Source organism: Babylonia areolata, chromosome 17, assembly GCF_041734735.1.
Source record: "Babylonia areolata isolate BAREFJ2019XMU chromosome 17, ASM4173473v1, whole genome shotgun sequence".
NCBI lineage: Eukaryota > Metazoa > Mollusca > Gastropoda > Neogastropoda > Buccinidae > Babylonia > Babylonia areolata.
The window spans coordinates 18,849,397-18,874,440 of record NC_134892.1 but is presented as its reverse complement, the minus strand read 5'-3'; the positions used below and the strand labels follow the sequence as shown (position 1 = coordinate 18,874,440).

The 25,044-nt window shown below is 43.1% G+C and overlaps 1 protein-coding gene across 2 annotated transcripts in view; it reads right to left on the bottom strand.

Annotated features, from left to right (window-relative positions):
* LOC143291709 (uncharacterized) overlaps positions 1 to 25,044 on the bottom strand; it is a 46,398-nt gene that overhangs the window by 16,010 nt on the left and 5,344 nt on the right. The window contains exons 3-11 of one of the 2 annotated variants that reach the window (XM_076601732.1): positions 23,220 to 23,433; positions 20,149 to 20,554; positions 13,248 to 13,428; positions 9,374 to 10,228; positions 7,816 to 7,997; positions 6,828 to 6,993; positions 4,614 to 4,708; positions 4,083 to 4,119; positions 2,776 to 2,894 (exon numbers count right to left, since the gene is read on the bottom strand). In XM_076601732.1, the coding sequence (XP_076457847.1) occupies positions 2,776 to 2,894; positions 4,083 to 4,119; positions 4,614 to 4,708; positions 6,828 to 6,993; positions 7,816 to 7,997; positions 9,374 to 10,228; positions 13,248 to 13,428; positions 20,149 to 20,554; positions 23,220 to 23,433 (2,255 nt within the window). The remainder of the gene's footprint in view (positions 1 to 2,775; positions 2,895 to 4,082; positions 4,120 to 4,613; positions 4,709 to 6,827; positions 6,994 to 7,815; positions 7,998 to 9,373; positions 10,229 to 13,247; positions 13,429 to 20,148; positions 20,555 to 23,219; positions 23,434 to 25,044) is intronic. The other variant, XM_076601733.1, reaches the window with a different exon arrangement.

The following is a 25,044-nucleotide window of genomic DNA, read 5'->3' as shown; positions in this document are numbered from 1 at the left end:
AAGCATGTACATTTTGGCTGTGATTTGATGAAACCTTACCTGCACGAAAGTGTGTCACCAAAACTAACTGGGAACGTTGATTTTGTGGCTTTCTATATTCATCATCGTTTGTTTCATTTTGTCAAATGAATGACTTCTCTTTTACAATGTCTATCAAACGATTTTCTTTCACTGTACTTATCTATTTCAACTGTTCTTTGATTCCACGCTTGACCTGCCCTGTTTCCTCCAGCTCACCATGCGACTCCCCCTCTCTCCTTCCTCTCGAACGGTAACACTAAGATGTGAAAAATGATTACTTTAACAAACTGTCTACAATCACCAATCTCCTCACTGCTCACCCTGTAGTGTCCGGGCGTCATCCTCTTGATCATTTTAGTGTGCATGGTGGTCAGTATTGCCATACTATGTCCACCACAACAGTAGAGGAGGCTAAAGCTGTCCTGATTATCTGAGCTAGAATTTGATTGTCGTGGAATGATAGTCTTGCCCAAGTTATATCCCCATGCTCGGCCTAGAGGGTTTTAGGACAGTCGCGTTGGGATGGGTCCCAAAGGCCAACTGGCCCCAAGGCTGCAGCACTAAGAGCCAGTGCAATCTTTCCATTGGTTTGAGAGTGATATTCCTTCATATCCGCTATTATCTCCAATGAAATCGATTCATTTATGGTGTATGTTATATAAACAATGAAAAGTTGACGTAAAGCTCACATATAATTTATAGTATGCCGGCAGAGTCACCCCCACCACCCACACTCTGTCTCCTTCCCTCCCCATCCCTTCACTCCACCTCCCCCCCCCCCCCCCACACACACACCCCTACCCTTTCTTATCTCCCTCACTGTTCCATCCAGTCCAAAGTCCGGCCTTTGAGGTCGCGCCGACACCGCGCCACCCTCCCTCCCCTTCCCCCAACCCCCTCTTCACCGCCACTCCCTGTTCGGCTGTTCCGTGCGTCTGCCGTCACCCGGCCCAGCTGTAGAAACACGTCATGTGATGCCCCAGTCTCTTCGCTGAGGTAGGTCTTGGAATGTCCGAAACATGCTAATGTCGGCATGTAGGAACATTCCAGTCCTACAGTCCAGTAGGGCGGCCAGTCTTTAAAGTCACCCTATCCCCCCCCCCCCCCCTCTTTACCTCTCCCCTCTCTTTGTGACGCAGTCTGTTAAAGATGCTGTCACAGTGTGTATGAGAAGGTTCTGAAATGAGCGAATCAGATCAAACTGTTGAGTTGGACGAATCAGGATCAAGCAGTGAATCCGTCATTCATTCACTTGGCATCACTTGGACAACTCAAGACTGGTTACTTTGGTTTAAGCTATTGGAAAAGCTATGGTTCATAATTAGTATGCACAGTATGTTGTGGAGAGGAATAAAACCAGTCAGCACAGCTAATTCTCAGCTGTCTCCCAGAAGAACTAGAACCTGGCACAGGCCGACTGACTGGAAAGTGCAGGAAATCCTTGATGGGCTGTGTGCTGCTTTAGGTGTGGGGTGAACTTTTTACTGTGTGCTGCTTTAGGTGTAGGTGAACTTTTTACTGTGTGCTGCTTTAGGTGTAGGTGAACTTTTTACTGTGTGCTGCTTTAGGTGTAGGTGAACTTTTTACTGTGTGCTGCTTTAGGTGTAGGTGAACTTTTTACTGTGTGCTGCTTTAGGTGTAGGGTTAGGGTGAACTTTTTACTGTGTGCTGCTTTAGGTGTAGGTGAACTTTTTACTGTGTGCTGCTTTAGGTGTAGGTGAACTTTTTACTGTGTGCTGCTTTAGGTGTAGGTGAACTTTTTACTGTGTGCTGCTTTAGGTGTGGGGTGAACTTTTTACTGTGTGCTGCTTTAGGTGTAGGTGAACTTTTTACTGTGTGCTGCTTTAGGTGTAGGTGAACTTTTTACTGTGTGCTGCTTTAGGTGTGGGTGAACTTGTTACTGTGTGCTGCTTTAGGTGTGGGGTGAACTTTTTACTGTGTGCTGCTTTAGGTGTGGGGTGAACTTTTTACTGTGTGCTGCTTTAGGTGTGGGGTGAACTTTTTACTGTGTGCTGCTTTAGGTGTAGGTGAACTTTTTACTGTGTGCTGCTTTATGTAGGCATTGCTTATGCCAGTAGGACCTGCTTATGCTTAGTGTGTGTGCTGTTTTGTATAGTTAAAGTAAACACTCTATAAAAACCACTCCACGTGGCCCTGCTATTGTTGTGAGGAGAGAGTGTGAGTATATGCAACATCATAATCAAATCATTATCCCCCTCTCTCTTGGAATCGAAACACTCTTTCAGTTTTTACATACTAATCATAATCATGCAATAATCACAGTAACATAAAACACACACACCGATTAGTAATGAAGGAATTCAGTTTATCTGGGTATAACAACAGTTATGGGTTAAGATTGACGAATCATTTCAAACATGATTTATTGGGGTATAAAGCTGTTGGGTACAACTACTACTACTACCACCACTACTAGAGTGAAGAATACAGCAAATCATGCAACACTTTATACAATCCTTGCCTTAAACAATCCTTGCATTTATTTGAATCTTTTTATTTAAATATGAATCACACACACACACACACACACACATTCTCCTCACATGTTTGTATTCATTTATTTATTCTTTTACCTTTGTTCATTTTTGTAGAGTCGTGTAAAGATACTTTCAGCTTATCCATTTTACACTCAATAAAACATTTTTCGTTTTCCTTTTTCTCTCGGTCTGTCTTCCTGTCTCTGTCTCCCTCCCTCTGTTTGATCCAGTTGGTGAGATCGATAACTTCCCATACCTGATGACTGATGTGGATCCAGTCTTTTGGGGTCAGCTCACTCTCTTTCACCACGTTCTTTTTGCCTGGTCTCTGAACACTGGATTGGCGAGCTTTGTTGTACAGGTCTGACTTCTTTCCTGTAGGTCAGATGGCTTTTATTTGTGTATGTGCGCACGTGTGTGAGTGAGTGAGTGAGTGTGAGTGTGTGTGTGTGTGTGTGTGTGTGTGTGTGTGTGTGTGTGTGTGTGTGAGAGATAGTGATTGACAGAGAAAAAAGGGAAGTAAATCAAAGATATCTTTCATTTACATCTGATTTTCTTAAAAAAATAATTATTGTATGAAACCCTCTCAACCAAATGATGTAAAGCTATCAAAAGAAACAGCCATAGTTTCCTATGATTTCCCGTCCAGCCTTCTGGGACAAATTTCCATCCAATACATAGTCAAATGATAATGAAAGAAACACCACCTTCAGTCTATAATAAATGGGAGTATAGCCTGCAATGCTGATATCAACTTTCAAATTATTCTGTCAGAAACCTAGGTGCATTTTTTGAATCATGCACGACCATGCCAGTAATTTATGTAAAACTGCAAACTTCCAACTGAGGAAAATCCGTACCATTCGACGTTGAAGCAACCACTTTGTTTGCTCCTTGATCCTAAGTCGCACCGACTACTGCAATTCACTACTTGCTGGTCTGCCTTCTGATTTGTTGTCATGCCTTCAGATTATTTTGAACAATGCTGCAAGAATCATTTTTAGAAAGTAAAAAAGGATCACGTTACCCCACTTTTACGTCAACTTCATTGGTTACCCATCCAGTATATAATTCAATACAAAATTGCCATATTGGCTTATCACCATTTTGAAGGATTTCCCCCTTCTTACTTATCTACTGTCCTTTCTGCTTACACTCTTTCCCGTTCTTTCAGGTCTACTAAAAAGCTCCTTTGAGTCCCCCAAACCTCTTCAATGACATTTGGCCAAAGGGCCTTTCAGTATCAAGCACCTTCCATCTGGTAGTTGTGGTATTATTATTAGTTGTTATATATCATCGCTACATTTTATTTTCAGTGCATGAAATATTTACACTATACATAAAGCGATTGTGATTTGGTCAGATAAGTGCACAATAATATTTCTCGACGCTATTGTTCTATATTCTCCACTGTCTATTTCATAATATTTATCCGATACCCAGGCTTTGCCTTTGTGAATAGTTTTGATGCAACCTGACAGTGGGTATCACAGCTTGTGTAGACATATTACTTTTTTTTTTTTTTTTACTGTGATGAAACCACGTCTCCAGTATAATACTAACCTGCAAGGAGAGCATCTTGAACGGAGTTTGGAATACCCTGCAGAGGAAAACAACCATCCTTAATTCAAATTCCTTTACACAAATTCCGTCGTAAGACAAAAGTGTTTTTAGAACCAACCAACCAACCAAAAAACAAACTTAAACAAGCAAAACTCTACCACCAAAAACTCCCACAAAATAATGAATAAACCAGAAAGGGAAAAGTGAGGAAATGGAATGGTGGGTACACCTGACATCATGGTGTGGAGTCAAATATATCCACTGGAGTTTCCATGCCATCATGTCTTTCAGGATTACAGTCACATCATTCGGTTCCGGCAATTGATTGTCTCAGACTTTTGTATGGATGGATGGAGGGTATGAAGGAAAAAAGACAAAGAAAGAGGTAGAAAGAGGTGTGTGTGTGGTGTGGGGGGGGGGGGGGGAGGAGAGCAGATCAGAAGGAGGGAAGGATAAAAAGAAGAATGGAACAAGGAGGGAGAGAAGGAAAGAAGAGGTGGAAAAGAACCAACATCAAAACACAAGTGGTACCGTTTCAGGGACGTGTTTTCTGCCTTCCTGGCTCTTGCTGATCTCAGGGTATCTCTTCTTCAGTGACAGCACTCGTTCCAGCCCTGGCTCCCGTTCTGTGTCACACACACACACACACACACACACACACACACACACACACACACAGACACGCTGACATCATGTTGTCTGTTATGCACTTTTTTTTAAAAACTCACTTCATTCTGTGTACCTCATTATTATGATGTGCGCATGTACCTCATTATTATGATGTGCGCAAATCGATGGCGTTGCCTACTGGATACCACAATACACGTTTTGACATTCAAAAAGTCCCACGCCTCACACAGCTGGGAATGGACAATGCTGAATGGGTCTCCTGCCTTGCCTTATTAGCAAAGCTTTACCCCAGACCGCTGGTATTTAGCCAATCCTTGTTTGTCAACCAGGTTTTGAGCTATTTTTTATACCAACCTGGACTGAGTGAATGCACCTGTGACAATGACCTCTCAGGCTGAAACACTGTCCTCAAACGAGGCAAGAATGTTGTGTTTTCAACTTACAGGATCAAACGAATGGTTTCGACTTGGAAGGGGATGAAGTAAAGAGAGTTATTTTAGTCCATCAGAAGAGGGTCAAATTGTATTGGACAGTGAAACTGATGTGAGTGACAGTGGAAGGGGAAGGGGCAGTAGATGTGGCGAGTGACACAGGCAGTGGGAATGGACAGGGTGATTAGTGGTGAATATGCAAATGAACCATTGGCTGTTCAAACAGAAGAAGGGTTTGTTTAATTGATGTTTCTTTTCCACACTTCCACACAACACAAACACACACACACAACACACACACACACACACACACACACACACACACACACACACACACACACACAGAGCCTTAACCACCCTCCCCTCTCCAAAACCACGTTTCCTTCTTCTGCCAAATTTCCGTTTCCCACAACTCACCATTTAACCCCCACTCCTTTCTCACTGTAAAGGATAATATTCAAATGAGAAAATTAACACTCAAACAAATTTTCTACAATCAGCAGTAATATTCAAATGAGAAAATTAACACTCAAACAAATTTTTTACAATCAGCAGTAATATTCAAATGAGAAAATTAACACTCAAACAATTTTTTTACAATCAGCAGTAATATTCAAATGAGAAAATTAACACTCAAACAAATTTTCTACAATCAGCAGTAATATTCAAATGTGAAAATTAACACTTGAACAATTTTTTTACTCTCAGCATTAATATTGAAATGTGAAAATTAACACTCAAACAAATTTTCTACAATCAGCAGTAATATTCAAATGTGAAAATTAACACTCAAACAAATTTTCTACAATCAGCAGTAATATTCAAATGAGAAAATTAACACTCAAACGAATTTTCTACAATCAGCAGTAATATTCAAATGAGAAAATTAACACTCAAACGAAATTTTCTACAATCAGCAGTAATATTCAAATGAGAAAATTAACACTCAAACAAATTTTCTACAATCAGCAGTAATATTCAAATGAGAAAATTAACACTCAAACAATTTTTCTACAATCAGCAGTAATATTCAAATGAGAAAATTAACACTCAAACAAATTTTCTACAATCAGCAGTAATATTCAAATGAGAAAATTAACACTCAAACAAATTTTCTACAATCAGCAGTAATATTCAAATGAGAACATTAACACTCAAACGAATTTTCTACAATCAGCAGTAATATTCAAATGTGAAAATTAACACTTGAACAATTTTTTTTACTATCAGCATTAATATTCAAATGTGAAAATTAACACTCAAACAAATTTTCTACAATAAGCAGTAATATTCAAATGTGAAAATTAACACTCGAACAAATTTTCTACAATCAGCAGTAATATTCAAATGTGAAAATAACGAACAAATTTTCAACAATCAGCAGTATGACGAAGGTGCATTAAACAAAGTTCCCTTGCACTCCACTTTTTTCCAGTCCAATTTGCAAAGTGCATACAAAGTGCATACAAAGTGCAGACGTAAAGTTGAGGACGACCACTTCGGTTAGAACGACTACTACTACTATTACTACTAGTACCACTATTGCTATTACTACACACTCACCACCACCACGCCACCAACCACCCCAACCTTCGTAACTCCCTCCCAACACTCACTTGTGCACGTTCTATTTTCCATGTCAATAATGCCCCCCACCCCCTCCCCCCTTCCTTTTGTGACTTACCATCCTTCCTTTCTGACACAGACGATTTTTGAAGCCGATCTGGGAGAGAGGAGAGCTGTGGCCTCATGTCAGGGTTGTGGTGGGTGCACTGTCGGATCAGTTTGTGCACCTCCCGTGGAATGCAGGGCGGGTTGGCCAGTTCTGTACTCCCTGGCTGGGTCATCCTCTGAACAATACAGGCAAAGGAGAGGTCAAGCAAAGCATCTTATAGGAAAAAGTTACTTTATTTTTACTTGACATTTATAAGTACCCTGTTCAGTTCAGTGCGGCATTTGCGCAGCTATGAACAAGATCCAAATCTGAAATTTTCGTGAGGAAACAAAAAAGAAGACCACCTCACCAAACACACACACAGACAACCGAATCAGGGTTTTAACATAGACTCACTTTGTTTCCGTTTCTTTTCCATCTATTCTGAATTGTTATAATGAATTCATATACAAAATAAAACGGTGGCCGACCCAAGAAAATCCGGGACAAAAAACAAACAAACAAAAAAAAGTCGTAATTTATCATTTATGTGTGATTTATTTTGATACGACCAATGGCATTGTCACTGAAAGGTGGAACAGGCCTGAACCCATTTACTGCCGAACCTTTTTGAGATCAATGTGGCATGATTGTGCAGTTTTTACATTGTGTGTTCTTTTGCTGATCAAAAAATGATATGAATCCCGAAATGATGAAGTTCGTATCAAAAAGAAAAAAAAAAGGGGGAAAAAAAAAAGGAAATAGCGACACACATCCTGAACTGTAAGCTCTGTCTTATTTTGGCGAGGTGACAGCCCTTCACTGCTGAGAATACTTGTCAGAACAAGTTATCAGGTCAACAAAACTCTCACATTCGCTCGTAAATACGAGGTTGTTTTGTTTTTGTTTTATTATGTATTACCGTTTTTACCCCGGAGTGTAGACAACCACATTCTGTTTTCGGGGGTGAAAAAAACAAACAAACCATCAACTCTTTACTTTCCAAGTTCAAACCAACCTTCATGAGAATTTCTTCGTAAGTCATGGTGTGATCGTAGCTGGCGAAAGGATGTGCCCCAAGGGTGTACACCTCATACGTGAAGGTGCCAGTGTTGAACACCATGTTTGGGTCCCCGTACTTTCCCTGGAACAAAGCTTCGTCTGAGAGCCACCTTCCTGGTACCGGACTCTGATCATCCACTGAAACACGGGACACAAAATACAGAGTTCACAAAAAGTTCAGGACCGCTTAATGAACGCAGGTAAGTTACATAACATACCGAGTTAACAAAAAAGTCCAGGAACACAAAAAGCAGGTAAATTACATAATACAAAAAGTTCACAAAATATTATATATAAAAAATCTAGAGATAATTTAAAAATACAGGCTTCAAAGGGTTTACGACTGGACTCTCACTGAATACACTAACGGCTGTATCAGGCACACGTGCACTGTAAATACCCTGGAAAATGCGTTTGAAAAATCGATGTCTAAGCCTAAAACTGACAGTTAATCATTGTCTTTTAAACGATTGCTGTGTTTTTGTGTTGTTAAACAATTGTACCATTTCAAGAAAGCACCTCTAGTAATGAGCGGTGCTCATCATTTTAGCTGACACACCAGTTTGTCGAAAATTTAAAAAAACAAAAAACAACAAAACTAAACAAGTTAAACTTAATAAAAGCACGAAAGTAATAACAATATATAAAAAGAAAAAAAAAGCAGACTGATTTATCACACAGTAAAATAAAATAACATGTACTGAAAAACATTTCTATCTTCGAATAAGAAACACAATGAATTTATAATTCATAAATAAGCGGGTAAACAAATAGAATTGTCTCCCTTTGAGTGGTGGGTTGGTTTGAATGAGAGCATTCAGCATTGAGGGAGAGTGAAAAATGTCAGAAAAAACACAGTGGATACAACTATAATTTTGAAGTATGCATATATTGCCCAAAGTATGTGACAGTATTTATTGAAAAGTGTTTTAGTAGTGTGCTGGTGTTAAATTAACATCACATATTCATGAAATTTAACAAGAAATTTGGTAAACTAAAACACAGTTCGAAATTTGTTAGATGTTATACTGTTACTAATGTTATTCAGGCAAAGGGATCACCAGCAGTAGTAGCACAAGTACTAATAGTACTCTTAGTGATATATGGGAGAAAAAATGTCTTCATGGTGACTAGTGGTTTAGAATTGTCCAGTATGACAGTTCTCTTTTACTCTAATTTGGAGTCTCTGCACCTTGAAACATGGACTAGAACGTAGCTTGGTGCTGAAGAGCAGGTCATTAGTGGCAACAAGAAAACGATCTGTAAGGCATGTTCGTTGAAATAAGTGACCTGGCCAACGTGGACATCCCATGGCCATTTGGCACTGATGATAGAGAAAAGAGAGCTGTAAATGAGTAAGGTGAAAAATGGAAATTTATAATATTAGATAGAGATAAGAGAACAGCAAATGTTGAAATGGGGAAGGTGCAAAATCGAAACCGTCTTCGAGAAATTGTGAACAGTTTACGAATGTGCGATCCTGGTCCTGGGAATTGTTAAATGACAGCACTCACCAGGTCTGATCTTTTCAGTACTGTCGACAGGGTCATCGTCTCTGAACTGATGAGCCAGCCCAAGGTCCGTCAGCTTGACCGTAAAACCCTTAGAGGTAAGCACAGAGCACAGGGAGCCTGAGGTCTCTGACTCTGGCAGCACCATGGTGTTGTAGCACGTGACCCCACACGGGTCGATGTTCTGTTTGGATAAAAAGATGAAGGCGCTGATGACCTGACTGCACGTCTCCCTCATCGTGCTCTCCGGCAGCCACTTCTCTGCACGCCGGTGAGCAAGAAGGAGATTCAGTAATCGGTGATGACTGACTTTCTCCGTGATATACACAGGGAAGGGGAGGAACTGGTAGGCATGCAGGTCAATGATGTTTCGACACCGGGGACTCAGCAACTTCAACATGTCCAGGTTCTTGATGTACCTCTTGGACTCACAACCACCATGCTCACGCAAACAGTTTTTCAGGTCATCGGCAGCTTGACAGCTGGCTTTGGGGATGTACATGGTTAGCTCAGCATGTTTCTGATCGACAGTGCAGGCACGCTTCGTCCAGCTGCAATGTTCATGAGTTTTAATCTGGTCTTCCGAGCTATGAGAACTGTTGAGAGGGTCTTGTTGGAAATCAATTTTCTGCAGAATTTTGACCAGGTATCCTTGTGCCAGAACACTGGGAGGCTTATGTTTTCTCCAGAAGCAGTTGAATATCTGGCAAACATATTTTGCCTTGTGGTAGGAAAGGCATTTCATCTCTTCCAGAATGCTTTCTCGAACAATGGTATTGGCGTTGTCAGCAATGTTTACCAATAGCTTGGTGATCAGTTCCTGGTGTTCACAGTTGACTGAATCAATCTGAGGTCTGTCTGAAATTGAAATGACAGAATCTTCTTGAAAAATAGTTTTGGCATTATATTTAGTTGTCTCTATGCTTATTCATAATTTATTTAAATTTGTGCTTAACGACTGAACTTACAGATTTGATATTAAAAGCCATCTTTGAGATTATGATTAGTTTTTTGACTCACTTATATGTAAACAAAATGAGTCTATGTTACAACCTGGTGTTTGGTTGCCTGTGTGTGTGTCTGTATGTATGTCTGCGTGTCCGTGGTAAACTTTAACATTGTGATTTTCTCTGGAAATACTTAAATACTTTGTCTGCCAATACCAAATTTGGCTTTACCACAGTAGAAAAAAAAATATCCACAGTTATGCCAATAACAGGTTGTAAGTCTCTCGAACTAAGCCATGTTTCCGAATCACTGTAGGTTTATTTCGTCGCGGCTCATTCCGGAATCCGAAAACGCTATTTACTTCTTCCCACTGGTCAGAACGTAGTCTTTGCTTGGTAATTAGCCGGCATGATAACGTTTTTCTTGTTCGCAATTACAAGAAAAAAAAGCACAAATTCTGGACAGAACACATACAGTGAATTTAACTACACCATCGACGTGTTTAGTGCATATGAATAGTCTCTATTATAAGTGAATACTGATTTAACTGGAATGAACATAAAAGAAAAATGGAATCGAATGTTTGTTTCAGTTTCGGTCAACCTGTTGTCGGGCTGCTTTGTGCAGATCATGTACATGTTGCGCTGTGCCTCAGGCGATGTCAATGTCTCAGTTAGGCCAGATTAAAAGATTTTTTTTTGAATCATCAAGACAGGTCAAGAAAACATTATTTAAATGGTCTTATTACCTCAAATATAATAATATTTTCACCGCGCTAAAAAAAAAAAAAAAAAGACCCATAGCTTTAAATATCAAATTTGCTTGAGTGGCGTCAGAGGTGGCACAGCGTTGGGGATCAGACAACTTGCATCTGAACAGAACATCCGTGGTTCGATCACTCTAGCAGGCCTGTTTTTTCTTCTCTCTCCAAGTTTATTAATAATGTTTCATACAGGACTTACTTTGATGATTTTTAAAAATCTCTTTGTTTTGTTTTTTTTCCTCATGATTCCTTTACTGGATACAGTGCGTGTCACAATGAGTCTTGAAGGCTTTGCCTCTGTTGGTCAATGATGATGCTTCTTTCACTTTAAGCTTCTTGACTGTGCATGCGTGAACCTTTATCAGTTTCTTGGAGCAAACGAAAACAAAAAGCTTTTGCAGATAAAAACTTCATTCCAAAGAACGTTTGTGATCGTTAATAATTCTTTGTCATGAACCTATACACAAAGAGAACTGCTACGGCTTAAATCAAGTTTGTAAATGATAAATCTAATAGAATTATGTCGTGTGAATGATATATCGACTTGTTCATCCATAGCAATTATTGGAAATTCTAGAAATACAAAATTCGAGTTCCATATGACTTTACTGCAATGCTTTCACATGGATTCATGAAACTAGTGAGAAAATAACATCAACACAAAGTGCACTTCTCCACATGTGACCGGCTGCAGGACCAACACATAATCCACAGCAGGAACGCTATAGGACCATGACACAATACACTACACGACGTATTGTATACTGCAGCATCAATCTATAATACACTTCACCCCATGACGGCATCAGGTAAGCTTTAGCGCCATCCTGAAATACACTGCACCCAATGGCGTAATCTGTAGCTACAACCTACAATACATTGCACCCGATGGCGTAATCTGTAGCTACAACCTACAATACATTACACCCGATGGCGTAATCTGTAGCTACAACCTACAATACATTACACCCAATGGGGCAATCTGTAGCTACAACCTACAATACATTACACCCGATGGCGTAATCTGTAGCTACAACCTACAATACATTACACCCGATGGCGTAATCTGTAGCTACAACCTACAATACATTACACCCGATGGCGTAATCTGTAGCTACAACCTACAATACATTACACCCAATGGGGTAATCTGTAGCTACAACCTACAATACATTACACCCAATGGGGTAATCTGTAGCTACAACCTACATTACACCCAATGGGGTAATCTGTAGCTACAACCTACAATACATTACACCCGATGGCGTAATCTGTAGCTACAACCTACAATACATTACACCCATTTGGGTAATCTGTAGCTACGACCTACAATACATTACACCCAATGGCGTAATCTGTAGCTACGACCTACAATACATTACACCCAATGGGGTAATCTGTAGCTACAACCTACATTACACCCAATGGCGTAATCTGTAGCTACAACCTACAATACATTACACCCAATGGCGTAATCTGTAGCTACAACCTACAATACATTACACCCAATGGCGTAATCTGTAGCTACAACCTACAATACATTACACCCGATGGCGTAATCTGTAGCTACAACCTACAATACATTACACCCGATGGCGTAATCTGTAGCTACAACCTACATTACATCACACCCGATGGCGTAATCTGTAGCTACAACCTACAATACATTACACCCGATGGCGTAATCTGTAGCTACAACCTACAATACATTACACCCGATGGGGTAAGCAACAGAAGCAACCTATAACACACTAAACCACGTGTTGTTAGCCACAGGACCAACTTACAAACACTTCACTGCGTGGGGTAAGCTATTGCAACAACCTACAATACACTGCATGTTAGGGAGTGAACTATGGCACCAAACCGATGCTGTCAATAGTACAATACGGAGTATGGTTAAAATGGCATGTCAAGAACATTTTTGTTTTGCAGCTGGTTTTTCGCAGATGTGACAGAGTTTTGTGTTTACTGCAGTTGATTTGTTTTCGTTTTGTTTGCCAGTCCTGATATGGCCCTGTGTGATGATGGACGGATGGACTATGATCAACAATGTCAATGTGAAGCTCGTCACTCACGCCTACTACTTCTTCTCTTTTCTTCCTTCCTTCACTTTGTGAACAGTTACAGGGGCCCTTCACAGAACTGTTACTGCTTAGTACCAACCCTCTTCAAAGGTTGTCTTGAGCAGCAGAACCATTTGACGAACCAGAGAGAGGTCTAGGGCTCCGTTGCATTCCTCGCCCAGCTTGGCTTTGCTGGGTCTGCCAAAGCCGCCGTCGCCATAGGCGTCGTGAAGAATCTGCAGCAGTACCTCGCCTTGCTTGTTCCAGCCATGATGTTTCACCTGTCAGGTAATTCCCTGATTCAGTATGATACCCAATTCACCCAACACAATAATCATTTGCTCGTACCAACCGTGATGTTTCACCTGTCAGGTAATTCCCTGATTCAGTATGATACCCACTTCACCCAATACAATAATCATTTGCTCGTACCAACCGTGATGTTTCACCTGTCAGGTAATTCCCTGATTCAGTATGATACCCACTTCACCCAATACAATAATCATTTGCTCGTACCAACCGTGATGTTTCACCTGTCAGGTAATTCCCTGATTCAGTATGATACCCACTTCACCCAATACAATAATCATTTACTCGTACCAACCGTGATGTTTCTGTAAGGTAATTCCTTGTTTCAATATGATACCCACTTCATCCGACACACAAACTGTAAGGTAATTCCTTGTTTCAATATGATACCCACTTCATCCGACACACAAAACATTTGCTCGTACTGACCATAATGTTTCACCTGTGAGGTAATTCCTTGTTTCAATAGGATACCCACTTCATCCGACACACAAAACATTTGCTCGTACTGACCATAATGTTTCACCTGTGAGGTAATTCCTTGTTTCAATATGATACCCACTTCATCCGACACACAAAACATTTGCTCGTACTGACCATAATGTTTCACCTGTGAGGTAATTCCTTGTTTCAATATGATACCCACTTCATCCGACACACAAAACATTTGCTCGTACTGGCCATAATGTTTCACCTGTGAGGTAATTCCTTGTTTCGATGGATACTCTCTTCATCCGACACACAAAACATTTGCTCGTACTGACCATAATGTTTCACCTGTGAGGTAATTCCTTGTTTCAATAGGATACCCACTTCATCCGACACACAAAACATTTGCTCGTACTGACCATAATGTTTCACCTGTGAGGTAATTCCTTGTTTCAATAGGATACTCTCTTCATCCATTCATCCAACACAACAATCATTAGAGGTTAAGTTGGTGGTGTGTCCATCGAGATCGATGATGACCATCGTTGTCATCCAGCTGGGGGATGGGGGGAGGGTGGTGGTGGGGTGGGGGGGAAGATGCTCATGAATCTATCTGTGAATGCGCAGATGGCTGAATAGTCCAATCTGCGCACGAAATGTTCGCTGACAGTTGGGGCAGACAAAGACAGGCATACCATTGTCAGGGAGCTTGTTTGCCCGTGACTTTCTGGCCTGCCTCTTCTGAACAGCTGCAGCAGTCCTGTTGGCCTCGCACAACTTGGCGCCTTTGTGCACAGCAGTGCGCCATTTGTCACGGTCCACTGCAGATTCCTCCCAGGAGTCAGGGTTGATATCAAACGCTTTCAGAGAGACTTTCAGAGTATCTCTGAAGCGCTTCTTCTGACCTCCGTGTGATCTCTTCCCTTGTTGCAGCTCGCCATAGAAGAGCCTTTTGGGCAGCCGATGGTCTGGCATGCACACCACGTGTCCAGCCCAGCGAAGCTGGGACTTCATCAGGATGGTGAAGATGCTGGGAAGGGTGGCTTTTGCGAGCACCTCTGTGTCTGGGGTCCTGTCTTGCCACTTGATGTTCAGTAGCTTCCTGAGGCATGTTGTGTGGAAGTGGTTCAGCTTCTTGGCATGTCGTTGGTACACTGTCCAAGTTTCGCAGGCGTACAGTAGTGTGGGGAGAACTACTGCTCTGTAGACCTTTAGCTTGGTCTCAAGACTAATGCCTCTTCTGTTCCAGACATTTGCATTGAGTCTACCAAAAGTTGCGCTTGCTCTTGCAATCCTGACGTTCACTTCATCGTCGATTGTCACATTTCGTGACAGTGTGCTGCCAAGGTATGTGAACCACTCCACCGCACTGAGTCTCTGACCGTTGACTGTGATGTTGGGCTCAACGTAGGGTTTCCCTGGGGCTGGCTGATGGAGAACTTCAGTTTTCCTCGTGCTGATGGTAAGGCTGAAGTTCCTGCTGGCAGTGGCAAACTTGTCGACGCTGAGTTGCATGTCAGCTTCAGATCCAGCGTTGAGGGCACAATCATCAGCAAACAAAAAGTCTCTGATGATGTCTGTCATGACCTTCGTTTTTGCTTGAAGCCTTCTGAGGTTAAACAGCTTGCCATCTATTCGGTACTTTAGGCCGATTCCAACATCGCCATCTCTGAAGGCATCAGTAAGCATTGCAGAGAACATGAGGCTGAACAGTGCTGGAGCCAGGACGCAGCCTTGCTTGACACCATTTGTGACAGCAAAAGGAGCAGATGTTTCACCATTGTCCTGGACTCGAGCCTGCATGCCTTCATGGAATTGGCTGACCAAGGAAATAAATTTCCGAGGGCATCCGTACTTGGCCATGATCTTCCACAGTCCCTCTCTACTCACGGTGTCGAAGGCCTTAGTGAGGTCGACATAGGTGGAGAACAGATCAGCATTTTGCTCCTGACATTTCTCTTGCAGCTGCCTTGCAGCAAACACCATGTCGGTGGTTCCGCGCTCTTTCCGGAATCCACATTGGCTCTCAGGCAAATGACCTTGGTCAAGGTGTGCTGTGAGGCGGTTTAGTAGGATCCTGGCAAGTATCTTGCCTGCGATGGAGAGCAAGGAAATGCCCCGATGGTTATCACAGGCTTGCCGGTTCCCCTTTCGCTTGTACAAGTGAATGATAGATGCATCTTTGAAATCCTGGGGGATTGTCTCTTTTTTCCACATGAGTGAGTACAGCTGATGGAGCTTCTCAGTCAGCACAGTGCCTCCATCCATGTAGACCTCTGCTGGTATGGAGTCTGAGCCAGGTGCTTTGCCACTGGATAGCAGACGGATTGCTTTCTGGGTCTCAAGAGGTGTTGGCGGATCGTCCAGTGCTTCGTTGATGGGGACTCGTGGGAGACGGTCTATGGCTTCATCATTTATGAAGGAAGGGCGATTTAAGACACTGTTGAAGTGCTCAGCCCAGCGTTCGAGAATTTTCTCCTTCTTGGTGATCAAGGTATTCCCATCTGCACTGAGGAGGGGGGATGATCCTGAGGATGTGGGGCCGTAGACTTCTTTTAAGGCATCATAGAACCTCTTCATATCGTGCCTGTCAGCATATCCCTGGATCTCATCAGCTTTGTCACTCAGCGACTTATCCTGCATCTGGCGTAACTTTTGCTGAACAGTCCTGCGGATAGCATCGTACGCATCCTTTTTTGATGTGGACTTTGGGTTGCTCAGGTAGGCTTGATGCAGACGGCGTTTCTCATCCAGAAGCTGCTTGATTTCATCAAACCAGTCTTTGTGCTTTCTGGTCATGGGTACCAGGGTCTCTGAAGCTGTACTATAGATCAGCTCACGCAGGGTCCTCCAGTCAGACTCCACATTCTGGTTGTCCAGAGAGGTGGATTCCAGACGATCTTCCAGCAGCTCTACAAAGGACTGTTTGATGGTGATGTTTTTCAGCTTAGCGATGTTAAGCCGTTTTGGAGCCTTCTGGCCTTGGGGGCGTCTCTTGGGCTGGATTCGAATATTCAGCTTCGAGACTACAAGGCGATGGTCTGTCCAACACTCGGCGCCGCACATGGTCTTTTTTACACGTACATCTTGCCTATCCCTTTTCCTGACGATGACATAATCGATGAGATGCCAATGCTTTGAGCGAGGGTGCATCCATGACGTTCTGTTACGGGTAGGGAGGCAGAAAACTGTGTTGGTTATCAGCAGTTCGTGCTCTGCACAGGTCTGAAGCAAAAGCAATCCATTTGGGTTGCAGTGGCCCACACCGTGCTTTCCAATCACTCCATCCCAGGAGATGTAGTCAGAGCCAACTCTAGCATTGAAGTCCCCAAGAATGATGAGCTTATCTGCTTTAGGGATAGCAGCAATGACAGAGTGAAGGTCCTCGTAGAACTTCGCCTTCACTTCATCCGGGTTGGTCATGGTTGGGGCATAGACACTGACAATGGTGAGGTGCTTCTGGCCAGATGCCAGTGGAAGTTTCATGGTCATAAGCCTATCGTTGACTCCCTTTGGGATTCCAGCTAGCTTGCTGATAAGTGCTGTTTTTACTGCAAAACCAACGCCAGCCTCACGTCGCTCTTCGCTTCCTCGGCCACTCCAGAAGAAGGTGTAACCAGATCCCTGTTCACAGAGCTCGCCTTCGCCTGCAAGCCGAGTCTCACTCAAGGCTGCGATGTCAATGTTGTATCTGGCGAGTTCGGATGCAACTAGTGCCGTTCTCCTTTGGGGTCTGTCCGCGTTATCTCTGTCCAGGAGAGTCCTTATGTTCCAAGCACCAATGGTGAGAGGAACGATCCTTGTTTTTTTCTTTTCTTTCTTGTTTCGACCGCTGATGTAGGGTCCCCGCCAGCCGCGGTATGCTGGCCAGGGTGATATGGAGCAGGCAATTTTTAGGGCACCTTTTCTAGCCCCTTCCTCATGCCAGGGAGGTGAGCAGTGCATTCCTAAAGAGGGCTGCTCAGACGCTCAGACGGCTGCCGAGCTCCATCGCTGCTCCTGTCGACGAAGAACGACCCTATGGCCTGAGCCGCCTGCGTGCAGGTCTGCAGCTGCGACTGCCAGTGTACCCACACCTGTCGTTTCGTCGCTCGCCTGTCGTCACAGGACTTGGGGGTGATGAAATGATGAAGGATGAAAGGTCATTTTGGATGACTGATGACTTGCGCGATGAGTTTGTTTAAAGTGAAGAGGAGTTGCGCAACGTCGACCTCACTCTCTCGTCCGGGTCCACCAATTTCCAGTGGCAAGACTAAGTCGAGACGACTGGAGGATGAGCACGGATGCAGTGGATGACCAAGATATCCTTTCGGTGTCTCATCTTGCTCTCTGCACTCCACAGTGCGTTGCTGTAACCGCCTTCCTCTCCGTTGAACCGATAGGTTTCTTCCGCAGATTCTGCCGGATCCAGACTTCGCATGCATGGGTAGACACACCCCGGGGGCCAACTGCGTGTGGCATGCACACAGCACGGTGGAGCTAGATGGCCATCGGTGGCTCTCCTGAGCCAACGCCCTTTTATGGATCTCCATAAGGGTGTCTAACCACCCGCCTCACCAGTCCCGGAAGGGAGCGGTGGGAGTGCCGGTTTAGTCGCCAGCAACCCGACCCTGAACAGGTTGTACTGGATTACAGGTTACCGGTAGCAGATCTAATGACCCGACCTGACCGACAAAGGTTAAGTTACAGAGTAATGGTCCCATGGCCTTTTACAGTCATCAGGGCATCGAACTCCTATCCACTGTGTCAGTGGACTGGCACAGGAAAGAAGGGCCCAATCCTCTCCTACATCCTCAAGCAACCAAAGTCAGGTAGCCACCCATTCTCACCTTGTGGAGTGATGGCCAAGAGGTAAAGCGTCCACCTAGGAAGCGAAAGAATCTGAGCGCGCTGGTTCGAATCACGGCTCAGCCACCGATATTTTCTCCCCCTCCACTAAACCTTGAGTGGTGGTCTGGACGCTAGTCATTCGGATGAGACGATAAACCTTGGTCCCGTGTGCAGCATGCACTTAGCGCCCGTAAAAGAACCCACGGCAACAAAAGGGTTGTTCCTGGCAAAAATTCTGTAGAAAAATCCACTTCGACAGGAAAAACAAATATAACTGCACGCAGGAAAAAATTGAAAAAAGAAAAAAAAAAATGTGTGGCGCTCTCGGTGTAGCGACGAGCTCTCCCTGGGGAGAGCAGCCCGAATTTCACACAGATAAATCTGTTGTGACAAAAAGTGAAAATACAATACAAATACAATGCAATACATCTGCGTGTAGTGAGGACAAAATCGGAGTAAAGTGCCTTTCACACAGCACCATGCAAAAATCAGGGCCTCAAACCCTGATCAGCGCTGAACACTGGATCAGAAGTGCAATACCTGATTCTACCGCGGTGCTCCCCCCCCCCCCCCCCCCCCCACAAGTATTCCACAAGAATCACAGAATGGTAGATCATCGTGCAGCAAACCCTTTTTTAATCACATATCACAGCGACCTTGACTTTTCAGGCCTAAACTTGACTTTTTAAAGCGTGTTCTCATCACCATGACCAATCATTTTATCGGGTTTGATAAAATGTTCCGTCATTCATCATCATTTTATCAATGCCATGACCTTGGACTTTGATCCCTGACCTTGACTCTATAAAGTGTTGTTGTTTTTCTTCTTTTTCTTCTTCTTCTTCTTCTTCTCACAATGCCAAATCTACGTGCTGAGTTTTGGTGAAAAAAATATGGAAGATCTTATTCTTCATGTGCCCAGAGGCTTTTCCGGTAAAGACCCTGTCATGCTGCGACCTTACCGTTTAACCCCTGACCTTGAAATTCGATCATAGTGTTACCGCTGATGGCCACATTATCATGTTTGATGAAAACTGGGTGCAATACATGAGCATCATAGAACTTTCCATGTTTTGTTGTTTTTTGTTGTTGTTTCTTTTTATTATCTCACATCCAGATTACAACATATAGATGGAAATCTGGAAGTGGAAGGTCTTTTTTCATAACTACCATCATAAAAGGTCTGGATCCTATAAAATTTGCGGTAACTGAACGATTGTGGACGCTGAAGTTTACCCTGGACACACACACACACACACACACACACACACACACACACACACACACACACACACACACACACACACACACTCTCTCTCTCTCTCTCACACACACACACACACACACACACACACACACACACACACACACACTCACACCACCACCACCACCACCCAGTCCAACCACTCCCCAGAGAAATCGAAAACACACACCTCATTCAGAAGGCTGAAGATGTTGACGACCGTCTCACAAAACGACGCCCGCGCGAACACCGTCTTCCACTTCCCTCGATCCGTGTGCTGCAGCAGCCCTTGGGCCAGGTCTCGGAAAGACCCCGCCTGATCCATCGCCTTGTCCACGCCCTCGTGGAAAGCGTGCACAACTCGCAGCACCACCTGTTTCCGACCCTCGCTTCCGCCTTTCGGTTTGCTCATCGCCTTGCCCAGGGCGTACTGGTGGCTCTGGGGCTTGGGGCAGCGAGAGGTGATGGCGGACAGGGTCATGAGGTGAAGGGTCAGCATGGGCAGAAGGTCAGGGCTGTCGCTGACAAGGTCAAGGATCACCGCCTTCGTGATGGTGTCCACCTCCAGAAGCTGGTCTCTCATTGTGCTGTCCTGGCTAGAATAGAAAGAACAGAATGCAACAGAATACAACATAATACAATGTGATGCAAAAGAATACAACATAACACAACAGTATACAACAGAACGCAACAACATAACGTAAGAAAACTCAATAGAAGACAATTGAATAAAGTAGAATGCTTTATTGCCATAAAAAGTAAGGTTTATAGGAAACAGGACTATGCAAATATGATATAATGTCCAGTTCGTTATGCATAATATAACGAAATCTTATGTCTTAATCATATTGATATATATAATCTAATCATTATACAAGACAATGCTATTGTTGATATATGTCCAGTTCGCTACGCAGAAAATCACGAAACCTATCGTCCTAATCACACTGATATATCGGGTGTCCCAAAAAATGAACCGCTTTTTGACAAGTATTTTCTCAGTGATAGAGAAACCGAATTCATTGAACATTTTTACACAGTAACCTTTGGGTATCATCAACAGGTCTGCAAAATATAAATTATGCAAGTATTGTCAAATTTAAAACAGCATGTCAAAAAATTCAATATCAGAGGAAAACTTACTTATTTCAGTTTATGCTCAATGTGGCCTCCATCTTCCTCCACGACTAAACGAAGCCGGTTTTTTTTGTTTTTTGTTTTTTCAAGCAGAAATGCTTTTACGTATTTCTTCCGCCGATATCTCCTCCCATGACATAATTATCCTGTCCTTTAACGCCTGCTCGGTCAATTTGTCTCTCACTCCCTGGTAAACTTTCTCCTTCAGAGAGTCCCATATGGCATAATCCATTGGTTACAGTCAGGACTTTGTGCAGGCCATTCATCCTTCTTGATGAATTCTGGTGTAGCCTCCTCCACTTGGACCTGGGTTACCCTACCTTTGTGTGAAGGAGCCCCATCTTGCTGAAACACGTAATTGTTACTAGGATAAAGACGCCTACAGTCCGGGAGAAGATTGTCATCCAATAACTGAATGTAGCTTTCACTATTAACCTTGGCTTTATCAGTGTCAATAAAATGAATGTTTGTTTTTCCTTTCCAGAATACTCCAGCTGAAACCATTATCTTTTTTGAAAATCTAGAAATCTCATGATAGTGGCGAGATGGCTGAATTTCTCGTTTCCGTTTCCCATAAACGCGATCGTTTTGGCGATTTTTAGCTGTCTCTAATGTTAAGTCTTTCTCGTCTGTGAAAATGATCCTTTTCACATCAGTGGCCGAGTAGCGGTCATTCAAGTTACGGTTTTTCTTTTCCCTCTAACATTTTGGTCCCTCCTTGATACCCGTGTCCTCTTGAAGGGCTTCAGCACCAGTTTTTTCACCATTCTTTGCACAGAAGACTTGCTCACTTGTAAATCGCTTGCAACTTCTGTAACAGATTTGTGGGTCCCTGGGTTCTCCTCCTGGGATCAGTTCCTCAACACGGTCCTTGTTCTCCTCCGAACATGCAGTCTTGGGTCTCCCACTGCCAGTTTTACGTGCTACTGACCCTGTAGTGCGTATTTTAGCGATAAGTCTATTTACAGTGACATGACTCCACCCCTTGCCTGGAAATTCCTTTACGATCCTTCTTCCACCCCAGCCTTTCTCCTTGAAACAGTTTTCAATGGTAACCTTATCACTTTCACTCAAAGGCATGGTTGATCCTTCCAAACTGAAACTTTGGACAGAACTGATTTTGGATACAGACGACAATAAAAAAAAAAATAATAATAAAATAAAAAAAGTCAATAGACTTGACACCCATACAGGCTATCTTTAGACTGACACTGATTGACAGATGCCAACACCTGGCAGCTGGCATAAACATGCTGAAGGTCACATTGCACAGCTCTGATACTGGATTTTTAACATGCTGTTTTGAATTTGACAATACTCGCATAATTTGCAGACTTGTTGATGATATCCAAAGACTACTGTGAAATTTTTCCACGAATTCGGTTTCTCTGTCACTAAGAAGATACTTGTCGAAATGCGGTTCACTTGTTTGGGGACACCTGATATATTTCCATTTAATCTTTATGAACATGGCACTAGGGACAGGGCAGGGTGGAGGGAGAGAGTCAGTGCACGGTGTGGTCGTTTTACCCCATCAAAGAGAAGAAAATTATCATGGATAGAAATTCAGTTTGTTTTGTTGTTTGTGATCTAATTTTTTTTTATCCAAGAGAAAAAGAATAGAGCGCCTGCATGTGATATGGACGTGTGGCTGGAAAACCAAGGGAGACAATAACGTTGCTACAGTGTTTTGTTTCAGTGGCCGGTTTGTCACTCCCAGCCCAGCTACTGCTGTGTGGTGAAACTAAGAGACTGGCCTTCTACGAAGGGTAATGTACTCAGGATACGCCCATACCTAACTAGGGACGAATTCAAAGCAAAGAGGGAGTTGGCACTGACGATGTAATTTACATCACTTGAAAAGGAAAATGGAGAATACATGTGCGGGAAACCAATTTTGTAAAAATAAATAGATAAATAAATAATTTTTAAAAGTCTCTCTCTCTCTCTCTCTCTCTCTCTCTCTCTGTGTGTGTGTGTGTGTGTGTGTGTGTCTGTGTGTGTGTGTGTGTGTGTGTGTATACAAAGGGACACACACACACACACACACACACACACACACCACCCCTACCCCACCCAGCCCCCCACAAATGTTTACAGGAAGAGAAAAGAAAGTCCACACACCTTGTCCTCAGATCCATCAACAAGGTTTGCAGTTTCTCCATGGCCAAGGCACGTTCACTGTCCACTCTGAGGAACCTGGCAATAGCTGGCCAGTCCTTGTCCTGCTCCAACTTTCGCAACGTCCCGGGCACGTGCTTTCGGAGTTCCGATCGTTTCCCGGACTCATGGTTCTTCTGGAGTTCCTCTACCAGTTCTGATGGGGGTATCTGCTGGCCTGCAAGAGAAGAACATGACCCCAGCTAATCCAGCATTTCCATCCATCAACACCACAACAGGCACAGGTACAGTGTTTGGGGCAGTCTTGCAGCCTTTCCACGCCCCTTTTTGGTACAGGAATTTGGTTTTAGGGTTTGCATTTGCATGTTAATTTGCCTAAATAGTTTTTAATCAAAGTCATATTTCTGCACTATTGATCTAGAATCAATGTCGAGAAGATTTGTGAATTGTTAAATATTTTTAACAGTGCATTCCAACCTTTAACAACTCTGGTGCTGAAAGATGATTCGCGAATATTAGTCCTACAAAATTGGGTATGAATATTAGTATTTGGGTTTCCGGTTATGTCAGACTTGTTCGCTGAGGAAAAAAAGTGTTTGGATCAATATCATCAATTTTCTTAGTCCAAAGAAAAACAGTCCAAAGAACGTAAGAAATCCACAGGAAGAATCAACTCAATGAGCCGACCACTAGCGTCCCCCGATGAACCTCTGAAAGACGTGCCCGGGACGTTGCGAAAGTTGGAGCAGGACAAAGACTGGCCAGCTTACACACACACACACACACACACACACACACATATATATATATATATATATAGATAGATAGATAGATATATATATATATATATATATATATATATATATATATATATATATAACGATTACGACACAACAGTATAGTATTTTGTGTAAATACTGTTTCTACTACCATTACACCTTATTCGCGAATCATCTTTCAGCACCAGATATGACTTGACACGTACCCACTGAAACAGAAGCTGAAACTGGAAAAGCCAAACCCCAAGTTCAACAAGTGGGAAAGGCGCAACAAAGCCTTTGGCGCACAGTAATACTTCAGCTTCAAAGCCTTCACACACATGTAGACATACATATAATTATTGTCGATTGTGCCCTCTCTCTCTCTCTCTCTCTCTCTGTGTGAATGAGTGTGTACATGTGCGTGTGTGTGTGTGCGGCGGGGTAGGGGAGGGGGAGAGAGGATAGGGGGGGGGTCGCCGGGGGGGGGGGTCGCCGGGGGGGGGGGGGTAGTCGTGGGGGGGGGAGCGGTGTGTGTGTGGGGGGGGGGGGTCGAGGGGGGGTAGTTGGTATGAATGTTTGAATGTGTTCGTTTTATTACTTTTCACAATCTTGATGATGATGATTATATATATTGTCATCATCATCATCGTCATCATCATCATCATTAGTAGTAGCAGTAGTAGTTGTGTAGTGGTAGTAGAAATAGTATTTACACAAAATACTATACTGTTGTGTCGTAAGCGTTATTGTTTTTATTGTTGTCACAAGCACAGAGTCAATGCCTAAAATCTTGAATCGTGTGTGTGTGTGTGTGTGCGCGCGCGCGCGCGCGTGAGTGTGTGTATGTGTGTTTGTGTGTGTGTGTGTGAGAGAGAGAGAGAGAGCGCACGTGTGTGTGTGTGTGTGTGTGTGTGTGTGTGTGTGTGTGTGTGTGAAGTTGTTTGTCTCTGTTTTACTTCTCAACAGAAGACTGTGCGCTCTCATTGTTTTACTATGAAAAACATTCACTCCTGTTTTTACGACATTTTACATGTGGTTTAAAAATATATTGTCTATTGTTATACAAA